Source organism: Rutilus rutilus (genome assembly GCF_951802725.1).
Source record: "Rutilus rutilus genome assembly, chromosome: 1".
Classification (NCBI taxonomy): Eukaryota; Metazoa; Chordata; class Actinopteri; order Cypriniformes; family Leuciscidae; genus Rutilus; species Rutilus rutilus.
This window is the reverse complement of record NC_140209.1, coordinates 52,172,750-52,194,639: the sequence shown is the minus strand read 5'-3', so window position 1 is coordinate 52,194,639 and position 21,890 is coordinate 52,172,750. Positions and strand designations below refer to the sequence as shown.

Sequence of the window (21,890 nt, the reverse complement as noted above, 5' to 3'; positions counted from 1 at the left end):
TTTAACATCACCTGTGCACATATAAAATTTACGTGCCAACATATTTGCCTGCAGCACTGGCGCTGCACATCATCATTATCATTTAGATCATTTCTAATAATGTGACCCAAGTATTTTATTTTATTTACCACATTTAATACTTGGTCACCTAAATAAAAAGAGGGAAAGTTTGGTCCTCGTTAGTTTTAACAATCATAATCACACTCTTTTAGTATTAAATTTAATACCATTGTTTTTGCCTATTCATGGCTTCTTTAAAAAATATATATATATACTACAGAAGTACAACTACAGTGGACATAGCATAACATATGGATAATATTTTTTTTATGCTCTAAACAATGTAATGACATACATTGAAAAAAAAAAATAAGAAAAAAAAGTCGAAAGAAAGAAAAGTTCGAGGCTATTTTCCTAATGTGTACACATGGAGAAAAATGGCTACATGATAGCCTAATACATGTTCTGTAATATCAACACCAACTTATTTTATTCAGTAGCTTCTTAGACCAATCTGTTTCTGTCAACCCTCCATCTCAATGAACCGAATGAAGTTAACACGTAGAAGAAAATGGAGAACAGGTGACAAGAGCCACTGCCTCAGAACAACACAAAAACCATCAAATCTACACACAGAGGCACACTTTCACGTGCTTAAGAGCCTAATGATAGTAACAGGCGCTCAGGAAGCGTGTTGACAGTCGCGAAACGCAACAAACATCGTGGCGTGCTGAAAGCGTTGAGTCGGAGCGCGGGTCACGTGACTCCAGCACAGGCCTGCTGTCTGTTGTCAGCGGGACGGAGAGGGAGGAAAGAACATGGCGGCTACGAGCGACCTGAAGCGGGGCGCCGGGCGTTCGTTTTGAGCTTTCTCGCGTTAACCGAGACCGGGGCTCCGCGGGACTAGTGCATTCTCACCTGCACGGGATCAACTTTGCGGTGGTGCCCGAAATTCCGGGTTTGGTGCGTGTAAAGTGCAGGCTAAACGCGAAACTGAAGAGAATAGATTTTTATCCATAATGAGGGGGAGACGAGGCAGGCCGCCCAAAGCGCAGCTGATGCAGGAGCCCTCAACGGGACCGGTGCGCGGTCTGAGACCCCGCCGGGGCTTGCGGGCGAAGGTGAAAGTTACCTCCGATGACGATTATGTTACCCCTAAACGAGGGATTCATCATCATTCAACACGAGGCCGGAGAAAAGCGCGATCCGCGGTTTCGAGAGGCAGAGGAAGAGGCAGGGGAACGGCCAGAGGCAGGGGGCGGCGGAACACCGCGAGCGGGGTGGTTTACGACGACCACGAGAGCGATGAAGATGATGAGGATGCGGTTAGTTTGAGATCAGAAGAGGAAGAAATCATTGAGGAGCCTCTGACGGATGAAGAGGAGGAAGAAGAAGAAGAGGAGGAGGCCATCAACGACGAGTCCGACTACCTGGAGGAACTGGACGAATTGGAAGAAGATGATGCGAGTTACTGCACGGAGAGCAGCCACGGCAGCAACGCAGGTACGAGCGATCTTCATCAATCTCACCGGCGACTGATCCGTGTGCAGTAATGAGACCGAAAACAGCGCTCTTTTGTTGACCAAAACACTCAAAATGGATCCTGGTGCTTTTCTATGCTGGCAAAGGCCGCGGGTTTAGCAAGTAGCATTAGCGCGGTAGTCATTTGTTGCGATGAAATTGCATTTGCGGGACGCTATCAAGATGCAGAAAGCCTTCGAATTAAATATCAAACTTAAAAATCCCATTGTACAACAGTAAAGCAGTTTTTAATATCAACAAAAAGTTATCTTCACTCGTCAATTATGCATTTGCTAACGGTTAGCCCGTTAGCTTATTAAATCCAGACACCCTCTGCAGTGTGCTTTAAATACTTTTAAATCACTCTCTCTTGTTTCATGATTATATGTTCCAATGGGTTTAGACTGTAGCGGGATCACTTTTTAATCTTGCATATGAGCACACCAAAAGTTAGTTAGCCCGTTATCTTGCTAATTGATTTCGCGCTGATAAGATAATTTGTTAATAAAACCATCTGCATATTCCATAAACTTTGATAAAAGTACGGTCGAGTGTTGTATTTAGGTGTCTTACTTACTATCCACCCTCATTTGCATGAGGCTATGGTTGTCTGACTGGTGTTTTGGAGCACGTAGCCAAAGCTGAAGTGCAGCTAATGACAGGGCAGCATGCGGCCGATTGTTTTGAAATCCAGCGCCAGTGCCGTTGCACCTGACGCGGGGAGGACGTTTAAACTCGACCCGCTACTGTGTCACTCTCGCACATGACGTCATAATTCCATTTATGATGTAGCTTATGAAGGTTTTGCCGCTGTTAGGATGATTTACCCGCCTTATGAGAGATAATTAGGGTTAAAGTCATTTTAGAGTGATGGATGAGGTATTAAACCTCATGTTGTCTATTTGAACGTTTTAAAATGGCATTTATCCCTGTGATGGTAAATCTGTATTTTCAGCATCATTACTCCAGTCTCCAGTGTCACTTGATCCTTCAGAAATCATTCTTATGTGATGATTTGATGCTCAGGAAACATTTCCGATTATTATCAATGTTAAAAATAGCTGTGCTGATTAATATTTTTGTGGAAACGTGATGATCATTTTTCAGGATTCTTTAATGGATAAAACCGTTCAAAAGAAAGACATTTATGAAGTTACAAATCTTTTTGTGTCATCATAAATATCTTTACTGCCACTTTTAATCAATTTAATGTGACCGTGCCGAATAAAATTATTCATTTCTAACCCCAAACTTTTGAAAAGTGCTGGTGCATATTAAGTTTTTTTCAAAGATTAAAAAATATTTGTATAGAATTTAAGTATACCTTATGCAGATTTCTGTGTTGTTGCTTTTTATTTTAAACTGTTGTGTGCATGCAAATTGCAAATGTTTTCTTTTTCCTTTGGGAATCATAAAAATGAACTGTTTGTTTAATACAGCATGCACAATGTTATGTTCCTTATTGTCTCATTTTTGAGTTGTTAAGTTTTTAAGCAGATGCCTGATCATGCCTGATGTCTGACTAACTGATTGACTTATTAATTGTCATCTGAATCAACATGATTTTTTGGGGGAAACTGATCATTTCATGCAAGTTATTCCAAATGGACTCTAACATGACCGTCTCTCTTATTTTTAACAAATAAAATGAGACAAAGTTTCTATATAACATGATCATAAAGTTGCGTTGGAACTTTGTTTTCCTCCTTGAAAAATTCACGTTGTCTTTAATTTGTTCCTAATTAGAGCACTCACATCCAGCAATCAAAACTGATACTGATTCTCTCTGTTTCAGTAGGTCGTAAAAGACCAAGACCAAGGCGACCACCTTCTCCCATTCTGGAGCAGAAGGAGATTCCTTCTCTGGAGCTGCCCAGTTCCTCCGAGGACCTTCTCATTCCCAACGAGCAGCTACTCAACGCATCAGCTGTTTATGAGGTCCTTCGCAGTTTCAGTACAGTCTTGCGTCTCTCTCCGTTCCGTTTCGAGGACTTCTGCGCCGCTTTGGTCGGACAGGAGCAGTGCACGCTGATGGCGGAGACGCACATCTGTCTGCTGAAGGCCATCTTACGGGAGGAGGACACCTCCAACACCACTTTCGGACCCGCGGACCTCAAAGACAGCATCAACTCCACGCTCTACTTCATTGACGGTATGACCTGGCCAGAAGTGGTGCGTTCATACTGCGAAAGCGACCCCGAGTATCACCACGTGCTCCCTGACCTGGAGGGCGAAGACTACCCGTTCAGCCCTTTGGAGAGCAAAGTCAAGGTCTTACAGTTCCTGGTGGACCAATTCCTCACCACCAACCTCGCCCGCGAGGAGCTCATGTCCGAGGGGGTCGTTCAGTACGACGACCATTGCCGGGTTTGCCACAGGCTCGGCGACCTCCTGTGCTGCGAGACCTGCTCGGCCGTGTATCACCTTGAGTGCGTGAAGCCTCCACTGGAAGAGGTGCCCGAGGACGAATGGCAGTGTGAGATTTGTGTGGCGCACAAAGTGCCCGGCGTAACAGACTGTCTGACAGAGTTCCAGAAGAGCCGGCCGTACATCCGGCAAGAGCCCATTGGTTACGACCGACATCAAAGAAAATACTGGTTTCTCAACAGGAGGATCGTTGTGTGAGTATTTGCAATATATTATGGATACAAACTGCTGAGAATCTGGTGTAACAATGGGCAATATAGTTTTACAGCATTTATTAACATTTTGTTAATGTTAGTTAATAAACATGTTCATGTTACTAGTTCACAGTGCATTAACTAATGTTAAGAAGATACAGCATTATGCAAAATGTATTAATAAATGTCATCTACTCACCCTCAAGTTGTTTCAAACCTTTATGAATTTCTTTCTTCTGCTGAGCACAAAATAAGATATTATGAAGAAAGTTGTTAACTAATCAGTTGATGGACCCCATTGACTTCCATGGTATTTATTTTCCTACTCTGGAAGTCAATGGGGTCCATCAACTGTCTGGCTACCGACATTCTTCAAAATATCTTCTTTTGTGTTCAGCAGAAGAAAGAAACTCATGCAGGTTTGAAGCAACTTGAGTAAATGACGACAGAATTTTCATTTTGAAGTGAACTAATCCTTTAATAAATGCTGTACAAGTATTGGTCACTGTTATATAGTGTTAACTAAGGAAACCTTATTGTAAAGTGTTACCATAAAATTATCACGGAACATGATATTTTCTGAAGAATGATTCTTTCGTTCATGCATCGACATATTTGTGAACATTATTGTTATAACTATAGGCTAAAGTTTGTGAATAAACTTTTATGTTGGCTTGAGAAAGCTTGAACCTTGAAAGCGGGACTCGAACTCGGGTCGCCTTGTGTACAGCTGCGGCAAATATATTATTTTGGCAGCCTTGAAATTCCATATCCACAGTGATTTTGCTTTGATGTAATAGCTAACTTACAGCAGTTATTTTGTCTATGGGTCGTAACATTTCTTTCTGCTTGTTCTAAATCAGATGCAGATAAATGAGCACAAGTAAAATAAGATTTATTTCAATGCATTAATGAGAGAGCGATTGCGTGTGTGAATTATTCCTACCGTCTCTCTATTAATTGTGAAGCTGTGGGTTGTAGTTACTTCAAAAGTAGAAAAATCTATGCTATAACTGTTCAGTTTCTAAGCTATTTTATTGATAAATCACAGTACAGCGTCGACGATGAAAATTTCGGTGCAATACTAACATTTCAACCTAGCTTTTCTGAAAAAGTAAAAAAAAACATGGGGTAACACTTTATTTTACAGTGTCCTTGTTACATTTTTTTTTTACATGTAATTACTGTAGTAATTACTGTAAATTATGCATAATTAAATCCAACTCACCCTAAACCAAACCCTAATCCTAGCCCTATAGTAAGTACAGTACATGTTGTTAATTGATATTACTCAGTACAATTACACTGTGACAAGGACACCTTAAAATAAATGTAACCAAAATATGGTTAAAGTTCATAAAGTGCTTGTGTGTGCTCCTTTTCAGAGAGGAAGATGGCGAGGATGAAAATAAGCAGACTTGGTACTACAGCACTAAAGTCCAGCTGGGGGAGTTATTGGAAGTTATGGATAAAGGTTTCTGGGAGAATGACCTCTGCTCCGTGCTGGAGGAGATGAGAGAGGAGATCCACTCTCACATGGACATTACCGAGGAGCTCACTAACAAGGCCCGTGGGAATAACAAGGCATACCTCACCGTTGCCAATGGTAAGAAAATACATGAATCAAAGCTTATACATACCATTTTTATTACCGTCTTGGAAATACACATTTGTTGGGATCATGTGCAAAGTGAGACAACCACAAACTGTTGCTAGGTTTTTTATTTAATTAGATGGTGTGTTTTATTTTATTTTTTGGACAGCCATATTGCAATTTTTTTTTTTTTTCAAATAATAATTTTAGTTTTGTAAGATTTACTCACTAAAAACTAAATCAAAGTTGTTGTTTTTTTAATTGTCAGAGATTTTTTCGATTATTTGCAAGGATGGAATCAAGTTTGTTTCTTCCAATTTTTTTTTTAAATGTAAAAAAAGATGCTAATGTCTGACTAACTGATTGACTTATTTATGGACATGCATGTTGTCTGAATCAACATGATTTCTTTTCAGAAACTGGTAATTTTAGCAACCCACACTCATTGTTCCCCTTTTCTAAATAGTTCATGACTCTGCTGGTCTCTTGTCTGCTCTGTGGAAGTGGGACTTATTTAATTTCTTTAAGTTTAGCCTTCAGCTGTCTTGTATGGAAATGACAGCAGTTATTTTCCTTAAGTATGTGTTGTTGTTTTTTCACATCTCCAGATGTGATATATATATATATATAATGCAGCTTATGAATCCAATGCTAAGACCTAACTTAATAAATGCTCAGTGAATTTACCAGTAATTAAATTATGCGTGACTATTACACCATAATTAAATTAAGCCTTTTCAACAAATATAATTTATTTCAGTTGACTTGTTTTAGTTGTGTTGAACAAACTTATATCCATTTAGTAAAACCTACTAGATTTAATCAGAATATATGCACTTTTAAAGTATTTTTTTCTTTACTTTCTTTTTTTTTTTTTACTTTCAATACTTGTTTTATCGTAGTAATAAAAATATTACTGCATTGCATTAATGGATAATACCATTACACATTTCTTTGCAAATGTTTACATTTTTATTTTATTATCATCATTATTATAATCTTTTCCCAGTCCCTGTACTTTAGCAGTGTCAAAAAGAAAATGTGGAAAGAATTGTGTTATTTTAATTAACTACAGTCAGTGACTGTCTGAATCAGTAACAGTTAATGTGAAGGAATTCAACATGATGAATTCGGATGCAATTCAAATGACTGTACGGTGTCTTTCCGCCCAGCTATTTATAGCAGTGCAAAAGCAGCTCCACCTGCGCTGAAATGAGATTTATCTTGTAAAGGTTTTGTGGGAAAGTATTTCACTTGCTGCAGATGTTTCATGCATCTTTTGCTTCCTGCATGCAAACTTTGTTTTCATGTGGTTACTTGAATGCTTAGTTGGGACTGGTAATTTGCAAGTAGTTAAATTTTTCAAAACTTACAAGTAACTTGTAGGCCGTTGTATGTCAGTGATTAACCAGCTTAACTCGTTGACGTATCTTTAGGCTTATGAAATGTTGATGATCTCATTTGATCTTAATAGGAATTAGGAACGGATTTGTTTAGGGATGCACATTGGACAGCTGTTGTGGTGTTTCGGGGCTGTTAAATGGGCGAGATCTTGAGAGTATTCTTCTGTGCATTTCCTCCAGATGTGATCTTGGACCGCCTGAAGACCAAGCAGGAAGCGGAGCTTGAGGAGGTGAAGCGACGGGCAGCGGAGGAGGCTGAGAGGGCCAGACAGGAATCGAAATCAGGATCTGGTGAACCAGCTGCGACCGATCAGGCGAACTCAAACGGATCGTGTCCACAACAAGACTCCAGTAATGGGAATGCGATGAATGAGCAAACTTCTGCAGACGGTTAGAGATCTTTTTATCGCTCTCTTAGCTGTGTTTACATGATTTTGTGTGTTTTTGATGTCGGTTTTAATTGTGCAAAAAGTGCATCTTTCTAATAGAAGTAATTCAGGCACACTTGTGATTTGGGGTCTGTTTAGTAGTAATTACATCTTGTACTTTTTTTGTTTGTGAAGGGCTATTTATCATAATCACACATACATCATCTTCAGTTTATTGATAAAATGTGAGAATGACATTTCTCTAATTAACAGGAGTCCCACTGTTGTTAAAAAACACATTTTAAAATGTTTTTTTGGGCCTTAAAAAAGTTATTGGACTTTCTACTATGAATTTACTCTTAATTTTGTTTTATTATTAATTAAGATATTATTACCCTTGTGTAGTGATATTTTATACTTGCTAAACACGGTCTCTTTTGTCAAATTTCAGCTTCAGTCTCAGCTGTCCCAGTTGGTGAGGTGGGCAGCACCACCAACGTTCCTGAGCTAGCGGCATCCAGCTCAACCATTCCGACTAAAACTGACTCCCAGAATCCCATAGGGAATGCAGTGACATCGTCTTCCAGTGGTGAGGAGGCAGGGGAAGGGACTGATGGGGTGAAAGAGTTGGCAGGTACAGCAAGTTCTTTTCTTAATGTTCAAGTCACATGCTGCTACATTAAGACAGTCCTAACTAGTTAGCTGCAGTTGATTTCCAAGCTAGAAACAGATCTTCCCTTTTCTTGTTCTAAAACAAAGACCCTCCTGGCACAAGAGACCATCTACTTTGCCCAGCAACCTTTGCTCAACAGTGCCGTCTATAAAGCAGCACTGGATCTTTGCCATCGTCTTTGTTATATCGTGTTTACTGAGAGTATAGAGCCTGTTTGAATTGGATTTAACAAAGTTTACAATGGTGCACTGATATACAGGGGCGTAGCACCAAATGTTGGGCCCCGGTCACAGAACCAAGAGGTGGGCCCCTCACAACACCAAAATATATCAATATATCTTTGTGGGGCCCCCCCTTCGCCAAGGGCCCCTGTTACTCAGTTCCACTATTACCCCCTGTCTGACGCCCCTGCTGATATATACTGCAGTGTTGATGATTTACTACAATATTATTTTGGCTGTGGCTAGAGTGAAATGCTAGTAATTTATTTTTGCAATAATTGTATGTGTATTAAGGGAGTATTCTACTCTCAACATGGCCATTACTAATGTATCTCATGTATCTTCTGTCACTGATTCTCCTTTAGATAAGATTTCAGAGTCTGCTGCTCATGGTGACGGGGATTCTGCACTAGAGACTGAACCTGCACAGACAGTGGATGAGAACAGCTGCAGCAGTCATTTCTCCATCACTGAATGCCTGCGAGGTCCAGAAGAGCCTGACCTGGTGGACCGATCTTCACAATCTTCTCTCAACAGCCAAGATGATACAGGTTTCTATGCACCTACATACACAGAATATACTTTTAAATTTCTTATATATGTTTAAAATTTGTTATAAATAAACATACACAACTGTTCAAAAGTTTGGGGTTATACATGTCTTTTTTTTTTTTTTAGGTGAGGGTAAAGCTAATGGAGATAGCGCAAAGACAGGATCTTCACGCATGATTACACGACTCCGGAACCCTGATAGCAAGCTAAGCCAACGCAAGGTCATGCAGGACAAAGATGGCAGCTCTCAGGATGGTAGCAGAGCACTTAAAGAGGTAAGGCTGTTGTCTTTATTTATGGTGACAGATTACATCTTGTATAGAGGCTGTTGATGTTTTGATGACAAAATTGATTTTTGGCCATTAGTGGTATTTGCTAAGGCATGTATTAGTATAAAGGTAATAAATCTGTAAATCTTTAAATCATGTCATTGATATTTCAGACTCCCCCACTGTCGTCATTTGGCTCCTTTAAGAGAGATTCAAACAAGAGCAGTGGCTTTTTCAAACTGGGCCATGAGGGCAAGTTTCGTGTCTACCACAACCAGTATAGCACTAACACACTTGCCCTGAACAAGCACCAACACCGTGAGGACCATGACAAACGCAGACATCTTTCCCACAAGTTTTGCATGACCCCTGCTGGTGAGTTCAAGTGGAACGGATCGCTGTACGGCTCCAAAGCCCTAACTGTGTCCACTCTGAGATTAACCATCATCCAGCTGGAGAACAATGTCCCTGCTCCATTCTTGCATCCCAACTGGGCGTCACACAGGTACCAGTAGGACTTGTTTTTGTTTTAAATGTGCTAAAGTTTCCTAGAAGAAGCATTTAACCATGTCATCCTGTGACCTTTTCCATTGCTGTAGGTCAAACTGGATAAAGGCTGTCCAAATGTGCAGCAAGGCGAGAGAGTTTGCTTTAGCTTTGGCCATTCTAGAGTGTGCAATCAAACCAGTGGTCATGCTCCCTATGTGGAAGGATTCTCTGGGTCACACAAGGTCAGTTTAAATGAACCTACAATCTTTTGATGCTAATATATACAGAATTATACTACAAATGCAATATGGTGACCTTCAATGCGAGTGCGAGACAGTGAAGTTCACATGATCCGTTGCGCGTTAGAGCTGGGTAGGATAGAAAATAGAAATATATATATATCTAGCAACTAACAGTTTAGAAACTCCTTCAATTTCATTGCTATTCGTTTTGAACGCCACATTAGTTATGGCATCTAATGCTATAGCTGTTTTGAAAGTCTTCCTATAATAGCAGCCATTACAAATCCTCTAAAAGTATAAAATAAAGTATACATGTAAAAGTATTATATAAACATCAAAAACTCAAAAGTTGTCGTTTGAAAGTCATACAGGCCAGACAGATAGATGCATAGATGAACAGTTTAAAGTGTTTGTGATCAAATTTGAGTTTGAAATCATCGTCGACATTGTCAATTTACATCTATGGGATTTTCAGAGATATGCATGTAGATAAAATAAAAGAAGATTAATAAATCAGAATAGGCTAAAGGATTGTGCTGAGTTTTGTGGATGAGGTTTTTGTTTGATATTCTGCTTAGGAAAAAAATGTCAAGTTAATAAGGAAAGTCATAATAACCCAATTCATGTCTGGGCTGTGTTTAGCTTGAACGCTTTGGAAGGATTTGCAGTCAGAAAGGGCTTAGGGATTTTGTATTTAAAAAAAAAAAAAAAGAATAATAAAAACCGGCCAAGTTTTCACAATATCGGTTTGTTGGCTTTAAACTAGCACTATTGTCAGGGAAATTAAATGCTTTTTTTTGCATGTGTGGATAACAATACCTTAATGCAGTAATATATTTCTGCACATTGTTCAAAATCATCCATTTTTTTACTTCAGCAAATTCTGTGCTGGAGGCTTTCCAAAAATGTACAACGAGTCACCTTTATGTCCCAGTTTTGGTGATCTCTCTTTTTCCTTTTTTTTTTTGTGCTTCATCTTTCCGCAGGTTTCATCGCATGACCTCTGTTGAACGGGAAGAGAAGGAGAAGGTGAAAAAGAGAGAGAAAAAACTAGAGGATGAAGAGACTATGCAGCAGGCCACATGGGTGAAGTACACTTTCCCCATCAAGCACCAGGTACATCTGAACACTTGCTAGCTTGAGCGTTTTATTTGAACATTTTAGGAAATTACATCAGCTTCAACATTTGAGCTGAAGGCATTCAGTAACTGTTCAAACATATTCTGTAGGTGTGGAAGCAGAAAGGTGAGGAGTACAGAGTAACTGGGTATGGAGGTTGGAGCTGGGTGAGTAAGACGCACGTCCATCGCTTTTTCCCAAAGCTACCTGGAAACACCAACGTCAATTACCGGAAAGCAATTGAGGGTATGCTGTTTGATAGTACAGAATACTAGACAATGTAATTGAACTATCTGGGAAACAAAAAAAATTGTATTTGTCTGATAAAACTTTTTTTTTTTTTCAGCAGCTAAAACTGGAATGGACAATCAGGCATCTCTTTCAGAAACACCAAGAACTTTGGTTAAAACAGATGAAATTTCCTCTGAAAGTGTGCCTGAAAAGGATAACGTCCAGGACACATCCCTGGATTATTCTAAAGAAAAGCTATCTTTGGAGAAAGATCATGTGGTAAAAGATGAAGAACAAGATGAAGAAAAAGAGAATGAAACCGTTAAAGAGAAGTGTGATGAGAAAAATGAATCGGTGGAAGAAATGGACACCAGCAGTCCAAACTCTGTAAATGATGAAAAAGGTATTTGCAAAGTTTTACTTTTCATTTTCACAGCCCTTTTTTTACATACCAAGGACAGTACATCAGAAATGATAAAGCATGTATTGACTAGAATTTGAATGTGTAAAAATAGTTGCCTTGTAATGTGGAACAGTTGCTAATGAGTCTGTTTTTCATGGTTGTAGCTAACATCACAAATGCCTCATCCGATGCCTCTCCTTTGAAAAGAGAGCCTTCGGATAGTGAGCTGGCGAAGGATAGTGCTCCAAATCAACCCCTGCAGTCCTTCTGGCATGATGTTGTGAACGTCAGTGAAGGCTTCTTGCTACGCACGGCATACAAGAAAATCAAGGCATCAAAACTTGATGGCCTTTTGGAGAGGCGGGTCAAACAGTTCACCATAGAAGAGAAGCAGAGGCTTGAGAAACTCAAGCAGGGAACCATGTCTAAATCCTCTACAGAAAAGATATTGGAAAACAAAGAGACAACCATTGCTGCTCAAGATCAAAAGATTAAGATTGAAGGAACTATCTCTGAAACTCCAAAGGCTAGACAGACTGAGGGAGTAGCATGTCTAGTAATCCAAGAAAAAGACAATGTAGTCAAAAAGCTTGATTTTAACCAGGAGGAAGAACAGGCTAAGACAAACACTTCAGGACAGAAGAACATCCTGGATGTCAGATTAAATGACTCGGGTGACTTAGCCCCTAAAGAACATGAGCAGAAGTTGACAGAACCTGAACCCAAGACCGCCAGTAGGGTAGCAATGTCTGAGCTTAATGGAAACTCTCAAAGTCTGGATCAAAGCCTCAGCTTGAACGCTAAACCTGAGAAAACCGTTACAGACGTTACGTCCCCACCTGAAGACTCTGAGAGAAAGGACATCATTGAAAACAATGAAAATGACCTAGATGTAAAGAGAGCTTTGCCTGTGCAAGTAAATGGGAAGGATGGTCCTGTTGACCCAGAATGTAAGACTTTGACTGATAATGTTAACACAAAGGAGCTAACCAATACCGTTGTGGAGGAGATTAAAGCAATATCACCAAAGGAACCAGTGAAGTCGCTATTGAATGGTGACGCCACTCAAGAGTGTCTTAACGAATGGACTAATAGCACGATTCCTCAGCTGAATTCGGATGAGGATAAAGGGGTTACCAAGCTTGATCCCGATTATACACCGCCTCAGAAAGTGGCCAAGTTGGAAAACAACATTGAAGAATCTATAGACTCCTCGGTTTCTTCCGCTGTACCTGAACCTTCTTCTGTAGCTTCCGAGCCGAATGCAAGATCCGAGGTGCCTAGTCATAGCTCAAAGATAGAGTCAATGCAAGTTGAGGAGGCAAAGCCTCCTGTTCCTTCTCCCGTCCCTTCAGCGGAAGAGTCCAGCTTAAGTAGTGACCTCACCGAAAACAGCAGCAGCGTTAGCGAGACTACGACCGTCATTACTCAAGTCACGACAACTACAACCACAGTATCCACAGCGTCCCGCATGGTGTTGACCTCACGTGATGGTCTTGCTTCCAATAACGGGATCAGTACACCTGTACCAACAGATTCTAAGGTGGAGTCTACCAGCTCTGTTTCGACACTCTCCACTACGACTACCACTGTTACACAGGTTACAGACTCACCCCAGGAAGCTACTCTAACAAAAGAGTGTTTGACCACTGTCACAAAAACACTGACCGATACCATGTTGAGTCCTAGTGGTTCCACTGTAAAATCTATGACAGTGAGTCACGAATATTCCACCAGGGACAGGGTACGACTGTTAAAGTTCTCTCGCACCAAGAAAACGCGGTCCGGAACAGCCTTGCCCTCGTACCGCAAGTTTGTGACCAAGAGTAGCAAGAAGAGTATCTTTGTGCTTCCCAATGATGAGCTGAAGAAACTAGCAAGGCGCGGTGGTATCCGTGAAGTTCCTATCTTCAACTATAATGCCAAGCCAGCCCTGGACATTTGGCCCTACCCATCCCCACGACCAACATTTGGGATCACATGGAGGTCTGTATTTTCACTTTATTTCCCTGTTTCATGTTGTCTTTCTAAACACCTGAATTAATTGATAAAGCAGTCATTGGGTAGAGGTGTCCATTCCTGCTCCTGAAGGGCCACTTTCCAGCAGAGTTTAGTTCTAGCCCTAATCAAGCCGCTAAACTGAAGTATTAACTTTTTGTTCTATGGACAGGGATGATACTTCAAATCTTGTGTCTTGTAGAGAAAGAGATGTGCCATCACTTCTCTAGGCAATCAGACTTGTGTTTTTGCCTTGTGTATGAGAAAATGAATGAAAATCATAACCGTATGGGCCCAGAATTTCATCGAGACTTGGGGTGGGCTATTTTGATTCAGGCCAGTAATAACCTACCAATGTCCTACAACCACTGAGAACATTTTGGCAACCATGTTGCAGTGCACTAAAATCTGATTGGAACAACTTGGCAACTTTACTGCAATGCACTGGCAACTCCTTAGTAGTTTTGGGGGCAGGTTTAGCTTCAAGAACCACTCATTTTTGTTCAGAGAATGTGAACTGGAATCTAGTTTATCTAATTAATCTTCTAGTTTCCTAAAGGTATTTTGTAGCCTTTTCCTGTACTATTATGTTCTTGGTCCCAACTTGGTCCCAAGTCTTGTTCTTGGTGTTCAAATCTTTCCTCGAGGTTAATTTGGTGTCCAGAAGAGAGACCGGGATATTGATGCTAGCTGTCCATTTATGAACATTTTCAAGAGCAGTACTAGTCACCAAAAGACCAAATAGGCTTATGAGATCTGCATTAATACCTAATAATTATTTTTTTTTTTTAACATTTCTGTGATGCTAATGAACTGGAGGTTCTTTCATACAGATACCGACTCCAGACGGTGAGGTCTTTGGCTGGAGTGAGCCTAATGCTAAGGCTACTTTGGGCCTGCCTCAGATGGGATGATATGTCTGTGAAACCCTCACCCACAGGAGGGACAACGCGAACAGGTTGGCGCTTAACCGCTTTAATATCACTTTGGCATTCATGAGGAACTTTTAAAAAGCCAGTGCTCAACCATTTTTGTGTAACTTAACAGAGACATCTGACACTGATATCACCACCACGGAGATCATAAAGCGGAGAGATGTTGGTCCTTATGGCATTCGTTCAGAGTATTGCATCAGGAAGATTATTTGTCCCCTTGGGGTACCTGAGACTCCCAAAGGTAATGGTGACTCGAGTCCTTATGCCAGGCAACCGATTAGTCCATTGTTTTCAGACATGGATAGTTTTCTATAATGCAAGGCTAGATTGACCCGAAACACTGTTGATATTTGGTCTGTCCATCATTCCTTTGAGCAGAGACTCCCACACCTCAAAGGAAAGGCCTTCGTTCGAGTGCTCTGAGACCAAAGAAGCCAGAACCGGCTAAGCAGACAGGGCCTGTTGTGATCGAAACCTGGGTGGCCGAGGAAGATCTGGAACTCTGGGAGATTCGAGCCTTTACTGAAAGGTGGGAATTTCCTCTTTTTCCTGTTGTTTTTGTGAATTTGCACACCTTCACAATGCAACATATTGATTCCTTGCATGCTCATCTGTCAAACACTCCATAAAAGGTTTCTCTAGTGTGAAATATTTTGGATAAAGGACGTTTGTAGATAAGACATGAATATATACATTTTCATATATTATATTTTAATGATAATAAAAATGTAGGATGTTATTTCCTGTGGATGTTTACACAATTACCCATTTGTATGTTTCCCAATAAGTCAGTGTGTCCAAAGTTTTCTATTATTTTAAAGATTTTCAAACCTTCTGACTTGACAGGGTTGAGAGGGAAAAGGCACAAGCGGCTGACCCAACTAAGGTTAGTGTGCAGAAGAAAGCAGAGGAGGTCAAGGCCCAATTGGAAGCTCAGCTAAAGCATCAGAGATTGGCAGCCCAGCAGGTGGGAATGTAGACATGTGCCCACCTGGGGCGCCCCTCTTAACCAGGGGCACAATGCTGAAAGAAATGAGTGTTCTTTCCAATGGGCCTTTTGTTTGATTGTTGCCTTTAATGATCATTTAACTCTCAGATTGGTTGTGTGTGTTCTTAATTTGAATAATCTTGTTTTGGCTGATTTATCTTATTGCCTGGTATCTTTGTTTATATTGTCATGGTAAATTTTTCCGATGATTATATTGCAGAAACGGTTGGAACAGCAAAAACCTAGCAGCACCAGCACCACATCCACCTTGACCAGCACCCCTACAACCCCTGGCACCACTACTCAGAAGGTGGTGTTGGGCTCTATTAGCGGTCAGGTAACTTCAGCGCCAAAAGTGGTAATGACCACCAAGCTGGGCTCTCCGGTGACATTCCAGCAAAACAAGAACTTCCAGCAGTCCTTTGCTTCCTGGGTCAAGCAGGGCCAACAGGGCAGTTCAGGTCAGTCTTTACAATGTTATGAGGATGCATGGTTAATTACAGTTCTTGATGACTTTTTATTTTAGATGTTATTGTAGTGTGTTTTTGCACGTCAGTGTATTTGATTGGAAATTAGCATACTTTATTTTATTATTTTTTTGGGAAGCTTATTTATAGTGGTGTGTTTAGTGCTTGACATCGACGTTCGTTGTCCGTGGCGTACTTGGATGCAACCGCCGCTGTATTACCTGATTGAGATGTATGTGCTAGGGTGGTGATCAGACCTGTGTCTTGCAGTCTCTACCAGTTCGGTTGTGACTGTGGCGGCGAGTAGCGCCACCACGTCTGGGCAAACGTTCCACATCGCTGCTGCTGCGGGGTCGATGGCCGGCAGTGTCATCACCGCTAAACTACCTGTTCCAGCCAACAGCAAGATAGTCACAGTGAACGTGCCAACCACGCAAGGAGGTACGGCAGGCCTCCAACATCATTGGCATGTGATTTTTGTTTCAAGTTAGGCCTGCCTGCACGCAGATTCGCAGAGAGGCATAATATCGGCACCATATTCTTAAATGACGTTTATTTTTTACTTCGTTTCTAATGATAAACGGCATACCGTGTGCATGGGTCACTTAATGCAGCCTGTTAGTTATCTAAAAGGTTGTTCAGACTGGCAGCAGTTTGCTGCAAAAAAGCAGCTGAAAGTCACTGAGTTGAAGGAAACATTCATTTTAAAGGGATACTCCACTTTTTTCGGAAATAAGCTCATTTTACAACTCCCCCAGAGTTAAACAGTTGAGTTTTACCGTTTTAGAATCCATTCAGCCGAACTCCGGGTCTGACGGTACCACTTTTAGCATAGCTTAGCACAGATCATTGATTCTGATGAGTCCAGTAGCATTTCTTTCAAAATGACCAAAGAGTATCAATATTTTTCCTATTTAAAACTTGACTCTTCTGTAGTTAAACCGTGTACTAAGATCGACGGAAAATGAAAAGTTGCGATTTTCTAAGCCTATATGGCTAGGAACTACTCTCATTCCGGCGTAATAATCAAGGAACTGTGCGGCTGTACCATGAGTGCAGCAGGCGTAATGATATGACGCAGCGCCTGAAAATAGGTCTAATAGGTTAGACAAACTTAGTCCCGGTCACGTTGGAAGAAGTTACCGAGCTGGGGACTATTTTCAGGCGCTGCGTCATATCATTACGCCTGCTGCACTCATGGTACAGCCACACAGTTCCTTGATTATTACGCCGGAATGAGAGTAGTTCCTAGCCATATAGGCTTAGAAAATCGCAACTTTTCATTTTCCGTCGATCTTAGTACACGGTTTAACTACAGAAGAGTCAAGTTTTAAATAGGAAAAATATTGAAACTCTTTGGTCATTTTGAAAGAAATGCTACTGGACTCATCAGAATCAATGATCTGTGCTAAGCTATGCTAAAAGTGGTACCGTCAGACCCGGAGTTCGGCTGAATGGATTCTAAAACGGTAAAACTCAACTGTTTAACTCTGGGGGAGATGTAAAATGAGCATATTTCCGAAAAAAGTGGAGTATCCCTTTAATTGCTGTCATTGTGAACATCCTATAACGTTTGGTACAAAGCTCTACGTCCTTTTTACGGCTTCAATTTCAATTCAGTTGGTTGTCATTGTTTAGCATTGTCATTGCATAATACAAAGGATTTCTTTCTTTCTTTTTTTTTTTTTACCAATTTGTTTGGTTTTCTGTTTGGAAAACACTTAAACTTAATATTCCAAGTCAAATATTCTTATTCTGATATCAATACACTACCATTTAAAAGTTTGGGGTCAGTGAGTTTTTTTTTTTTTTTTTAAAGAAATTAATACTTTTATTCAGCAAGGATGCATTAAATTAATCAAAAGTGACAGTAAAACATTTTTAATGTCAGTTAAAGATTTACATTTCAAATAAATTGTGATCGATTCATCAAAGAATCCTGAGAAAATATATATAAATAAAATATTAAGCCGTTTTGATATTGATGCTAATAAGAAATGTTTCTTGAGCATTCAATTATCATATCGGAATGATTTCTGAAGGATCATGTGACACTGAAGACTGGAGTAATGATGCTGAAAATTCAGCTTTGCATCACAGGAATAAATTACACTTGAAAATATATCTAAATAAAAAATTTAAGTTTAACATTTTTCACAATGTTACTGTTTTTAGTATCAAATAAATGCAGCCTTGGTGAGCATAAGAGATTTTTTCCAAAAACATTTACAAATATTACCAACCCCAAACTTTTAAACAGTTTTGTATCTATGTAATGCAGTACTCTTGGAGCAAACTATATCTACTCATTGTCTCAACAGGTTTGGTACAGGTACAGCAGAAGGTGGTGGGCATCATTCCATCAAGCACAGCGGCCACCGCACAGTCCTTCCCTCCATTCCAGCCCCGTACAGCCACCATCAACATCAGACCCAACACAACCACCTCCACGCAGCAGGTATGAACGCTCACTAAAATGATCCGCTCTGGTCAACTCAACATTTGTGTTCCTGCAATAATGTTTCATTTACTCGTTTATGCCCAGGTCCTTACGACTGGAACCGCTCTACGACCAGGGATGACTGTGATACGCTCTCCCCTGCAACAGGCCACCACCCTGGGGAAGACTATCATTCGCACACCCCTGATGGTTCAGCAAGGTATTCTCAACAAGGATTTGTCCTGGAAATTTGTTTTTAACATTACTGTTAATGGGTTTCTGTAGGAAAGTAGAGAAGAGACAGGAAATGATGGGGTCTCATTTAATTAGTGGTCATTAAACCAAAATATTTGACAGCAGAAGGCTACATTGTGACCATGTGATGTCCACAGTAACTTATGCCCAATTCTGTTGAAGACACCAAAGTTTTCTAAATCGTTTTTGAAACTTCAGAGTGTGATTGTGATTTTATATCACACAGGTCAAGTGCAACAACCAGTGCAAACAAGTGTGGGCACTCAGGTGGTGGGCACTCCTCCTCGCCTCTCCACTCCAAATCAACCCCAGACCCCACAGACTGCCTCTTCTCCCCGACCACAGCAGGGTCAGGTCAAACTCACTCTGGCCCAGCTCACTCAGCTCACCCAAGGGGCTCAGGTTTGTACCAGTTTTAAATCAGCATGCAATTCAAATGGACCTTTATTTACTTCCTTTATCGCATATTTTAATGTTCTTATTGTGCCCTGTTAATCTGTACACATTATAGAGCGCTGCAGTGATGTAGTCAGCATCACCCTGCTTCCATCGACAAAAACCCAATAGGTTTTTCCCATTGGTTTTGGGATTATTGCAGAAAATAAACTCTGACCAAACAAAAGTTTATGATTCCTACATGTTTTGTTCATTATGATAATCTTCACAAATTAACACAACTTTTAGGAATTTTGAAGCGTAAATCCGCAGAAGTAAAAAGCTAAACGTAGACTATTAAAGAACTACAACACGGTCGCATGACTTCAACATCACCAAAACTATGCTTCCAACATCTCTTTTAGTCTTTATTTAAAAAACAAAAACAAAAAAATCCTTGAAAGTTTGAGTTAGAATAGCTTGCAGACTAGTAAGTAGATGTTTACCTGTTAGTTGTAATGATGTTTAATGTAGTCGCATTTAGCCACTTGTTAGCTATTGCCTTTTTTAAGACAAGGTTATTGATTAATGTTACTTACTACTGAAATAAACTTGCACTTTTGCTCTTCAGGGAGGGAACCAAGGGTTAACAGTAGTGATCCAAGGGCAAGGTCAGACCACAGGCCAGCTGCAGGTCATTCCTCAGGGGGTGACGGTCATCCCGGGGCCCGGTCAGCAGCTCATGCAGGCAGCCATGCCCAATGGCCAAGTCCAGCGTTTCTTGTTCACACCCATGGCCCCTGCACCAGTGTCTGCCCCCGCAGCCCCCGCCATAACGACCTCATCAGGCGTCCCAGCCACAGCTGCACCAGCTGCCGTCACCAGCACAACTCCAGCACCCATTCAACCAGGTGAGACTTTATTATTTATTAGACAGCATCAGTATGGAACTTGTCTGGCAATGTTACATCTTCTTAAGCCAGCAAAACGCAGAAGCTGATTTAACCTCAACCAAACCCCCCTTAAAAAAAAGTTTACTAAATTCTCTGATGACACTTGAACTTCCTGCACAGATTACCTAGATGCCTACAAGCTTTGTCAAATTCTGAATATTTGATAAATGTTTCATTACTCATTTTCTGCAGTATCGATACAGTAAAACCAGCTGCGATTTATCACTCTCGCTTCTTAAGTCTCTTTCACACACACCTCAGTGTGTATTTCAAATATGTAGTCCGTTGCGCTCCATGTTTCAGAATGAAACAAGTCACTATGTTCTTGCATGCAAACAGCTCATGATCTGGTGTTTTCAGTGTCTCGGAGAGGCTCGGTTCACAGTAAATGTACCAAACTCCAACTTTTCATGTTCATTGTGCTCCATTTACGCTTTTTCACATTTCTGTGGACTGATTATACAACATTTCACACAGTTTTGTAATAAGAAGCTTTTGTAAGCCTGTTGTCACAGACATTTAAAGGTCTCCTTGCAGTTTTCTGACCAAATAAAATTGTTTTTTTTTTTAAATGATCAAATTTGTGACAATACAGCACTGGCCCTGTTGTTTTGAAGTTCCTGTATCATGGCAAAACTAATACCATGTGTCATGAAAAACACACATGCCCCTTTGTTTAAAAAAAATTTGTTTTACTTGTTTTGAGTAATTTAGCTTTAGCTTCGTAAACCTAAGTAGATCGTCGAACCAATGGCATCCAATGGTCTCTATGATCAGCTTTGCTCACAATGCTTCTGAGTGTTTTTAAGTTCCAATATATTCTCTCTCTCTTTTTCTAGCTACTCGTCTTGCTCCACAGCCCCAACCTCCAACCACACTTCCTCCCACGTCATCTCTCCCTCCATCACAGCCAGTCCAGCACATACCCACCACGGTCCCAGCCGCAATCGTTCCCCAACCGACTCCACCTCTACAACCCCACCCGCCGGTACAGCTCCGACCTCAGCCCCAGGTCCTTCCTCAAACATCAGTCCCGCCCCCTACGCCTGTACCTGTCCCTGTCCCTCAGATAGCACAGGTGACAGCCACCGCACCTCCACAGCAGATCACCACCATCCCTGTCACCCAGACCACCGTTACCAAAGTCCAGCCCCAGATCCAGCTCCCCCCGCAGCTCCTCAGTGTCCCCGGGCTCCAGCAGCAGGTCATCTCCCACATCCAGAGTCAGGTAGCAGCCCAGATTCAAGCTCAGGTCCAGCAGGCCGGAACCACAGCCGGGATGCCCCAGCAGATCAAACTGCAACTGCCCATTCAGATCCAGCAGCAGGGCGGAGGGCAAGTCCAAGCGCACCAGATCCAGAATCTGGTGACCATCCAGACGGCCAGCGTACAGGAGCAGCTCCAGCGGATCCAGCAGCTCTGCGAACAGCAGCAGCAGAAGAAGAAACAGCAGGAGGCGAAGAGAGAGCAGGCCCAACAGCACGTCAGCCAGAGCGACCTGATACAGAAACAGGTCAGGAAACTAATATGACTCAAGTTGTTCCACAGTTTCATTGAGTTGGATAAATATGACATTAAGAAAGATGGGGTATTATGTAAACTTTAGGCTACTTTAGTTCGCAGTATACGGTTGTTTGTGATTTGAGTGTTAAACATGGCTTGATATTTGCTATCATTTACCCTATGGTTAGAGGTTAATATATATATATATATATATATATATACATTATTTTTTGGTTACCGTATTTTCCGCACTATAAGGCGCACTTAAAA

The 21,890-nt window shown here is 41.0% G+C and overlaps 1 protein-coding gene across 11 annotated transcripts in view; it reads left to right on the top strand.

The window, feature by feature from the left end:
• Positions 1-381: 381 nt before the first annotated feature.
• The window catches only part of bptf (bromodomain PHD finger transcription factor), a 32,636-nt gene continuing 11,127 nt past the window's right edge, over positions 382-21,890 (top strand). For 2 of the 11 annotated variants that reach the window (XM_084406962.1, XM_084406963.1), the window contains exons 1-24: positions 382-1,503; positions 3,317-4,142; positions 5,528-5,748; positions 7,320-7,529; positions 7,959-8,141; positions 8,767-8,952; positions 9,080-9,228; positions 9,396-9,727; positions 9,822-9,953; positions 10,940-11,069; positions 11,183-11,318; positions 11,419-11,706; positions 11,871-13,692; positions 14,538-14,662; positions 14,752-14,880; positions 15,018-15,168; positions 15,486-15,525; positions 15,848-16,088; positions 16,365-16,535; positions 18,416-18,552; positions 18,640-18,754; positions 19,016-19,191; positions 19,796-20,075; positions 20,957-21,630. In XM_084406962.1, the coding sequence (XP_084263088.1) occupies positions 1,020-1,503; positions 3,317-4,142; positions 5,528-5,748; positions 7,320-7,529; positions 7,959-8,141; positions 8,767-8,952; positions 9,080-9,228; positions 9,396-9,727; positions 9,822-9,953; positions 10,940-11,069; positions 11,183-11,318; positions 11,419-11,706; positions 11,871-13,692; positions 14,538-14,662; positions 14,752-14,880; positions 15,018-15,168; positions 15,486-15,525; positions 15,848-16,088; positions 16,365-16,535; positions 18,416-18,552; positions 18,640-18,754; positions 19,016-19,191; positions 19,796-20,075; positions 20,957-21,630 (7,338 nt within the window). In that variant the 5' untranslated portion in view covers positions 382-1,019. Of the gene's footprint in view, positions 1,504-3,316; positions 4,143-5,527; positions 5,749-7,319; positions 7,530-7,958; positions 8,142-8,766; positions 8,953-9,079; positions 9,229-9,395; positions 9,728-9,821; positions 9,954-10,939; positions 11,070-11,182; positions 11,319-11,418; positions 11,707-11,870; positions 13,693-14,537; positions 14,663-14,751; positions 14,881-15,017; positions 15,169-15,485; positions 15,607-15,847; positions 16,089-16,364; positions 16,536-18,415; positions 18,553-18,639; positions 18,755-19,015; positions 19,192-19,795; positions 20,076-20,956; positions 21,631-21,890 lie in introns of all 11 variants that reach the window. The other 9 variants (XM_084406955.1, XM_084406961.1, XM_084406960.1 and 6 more) reach the window with 8 other exon arrangements.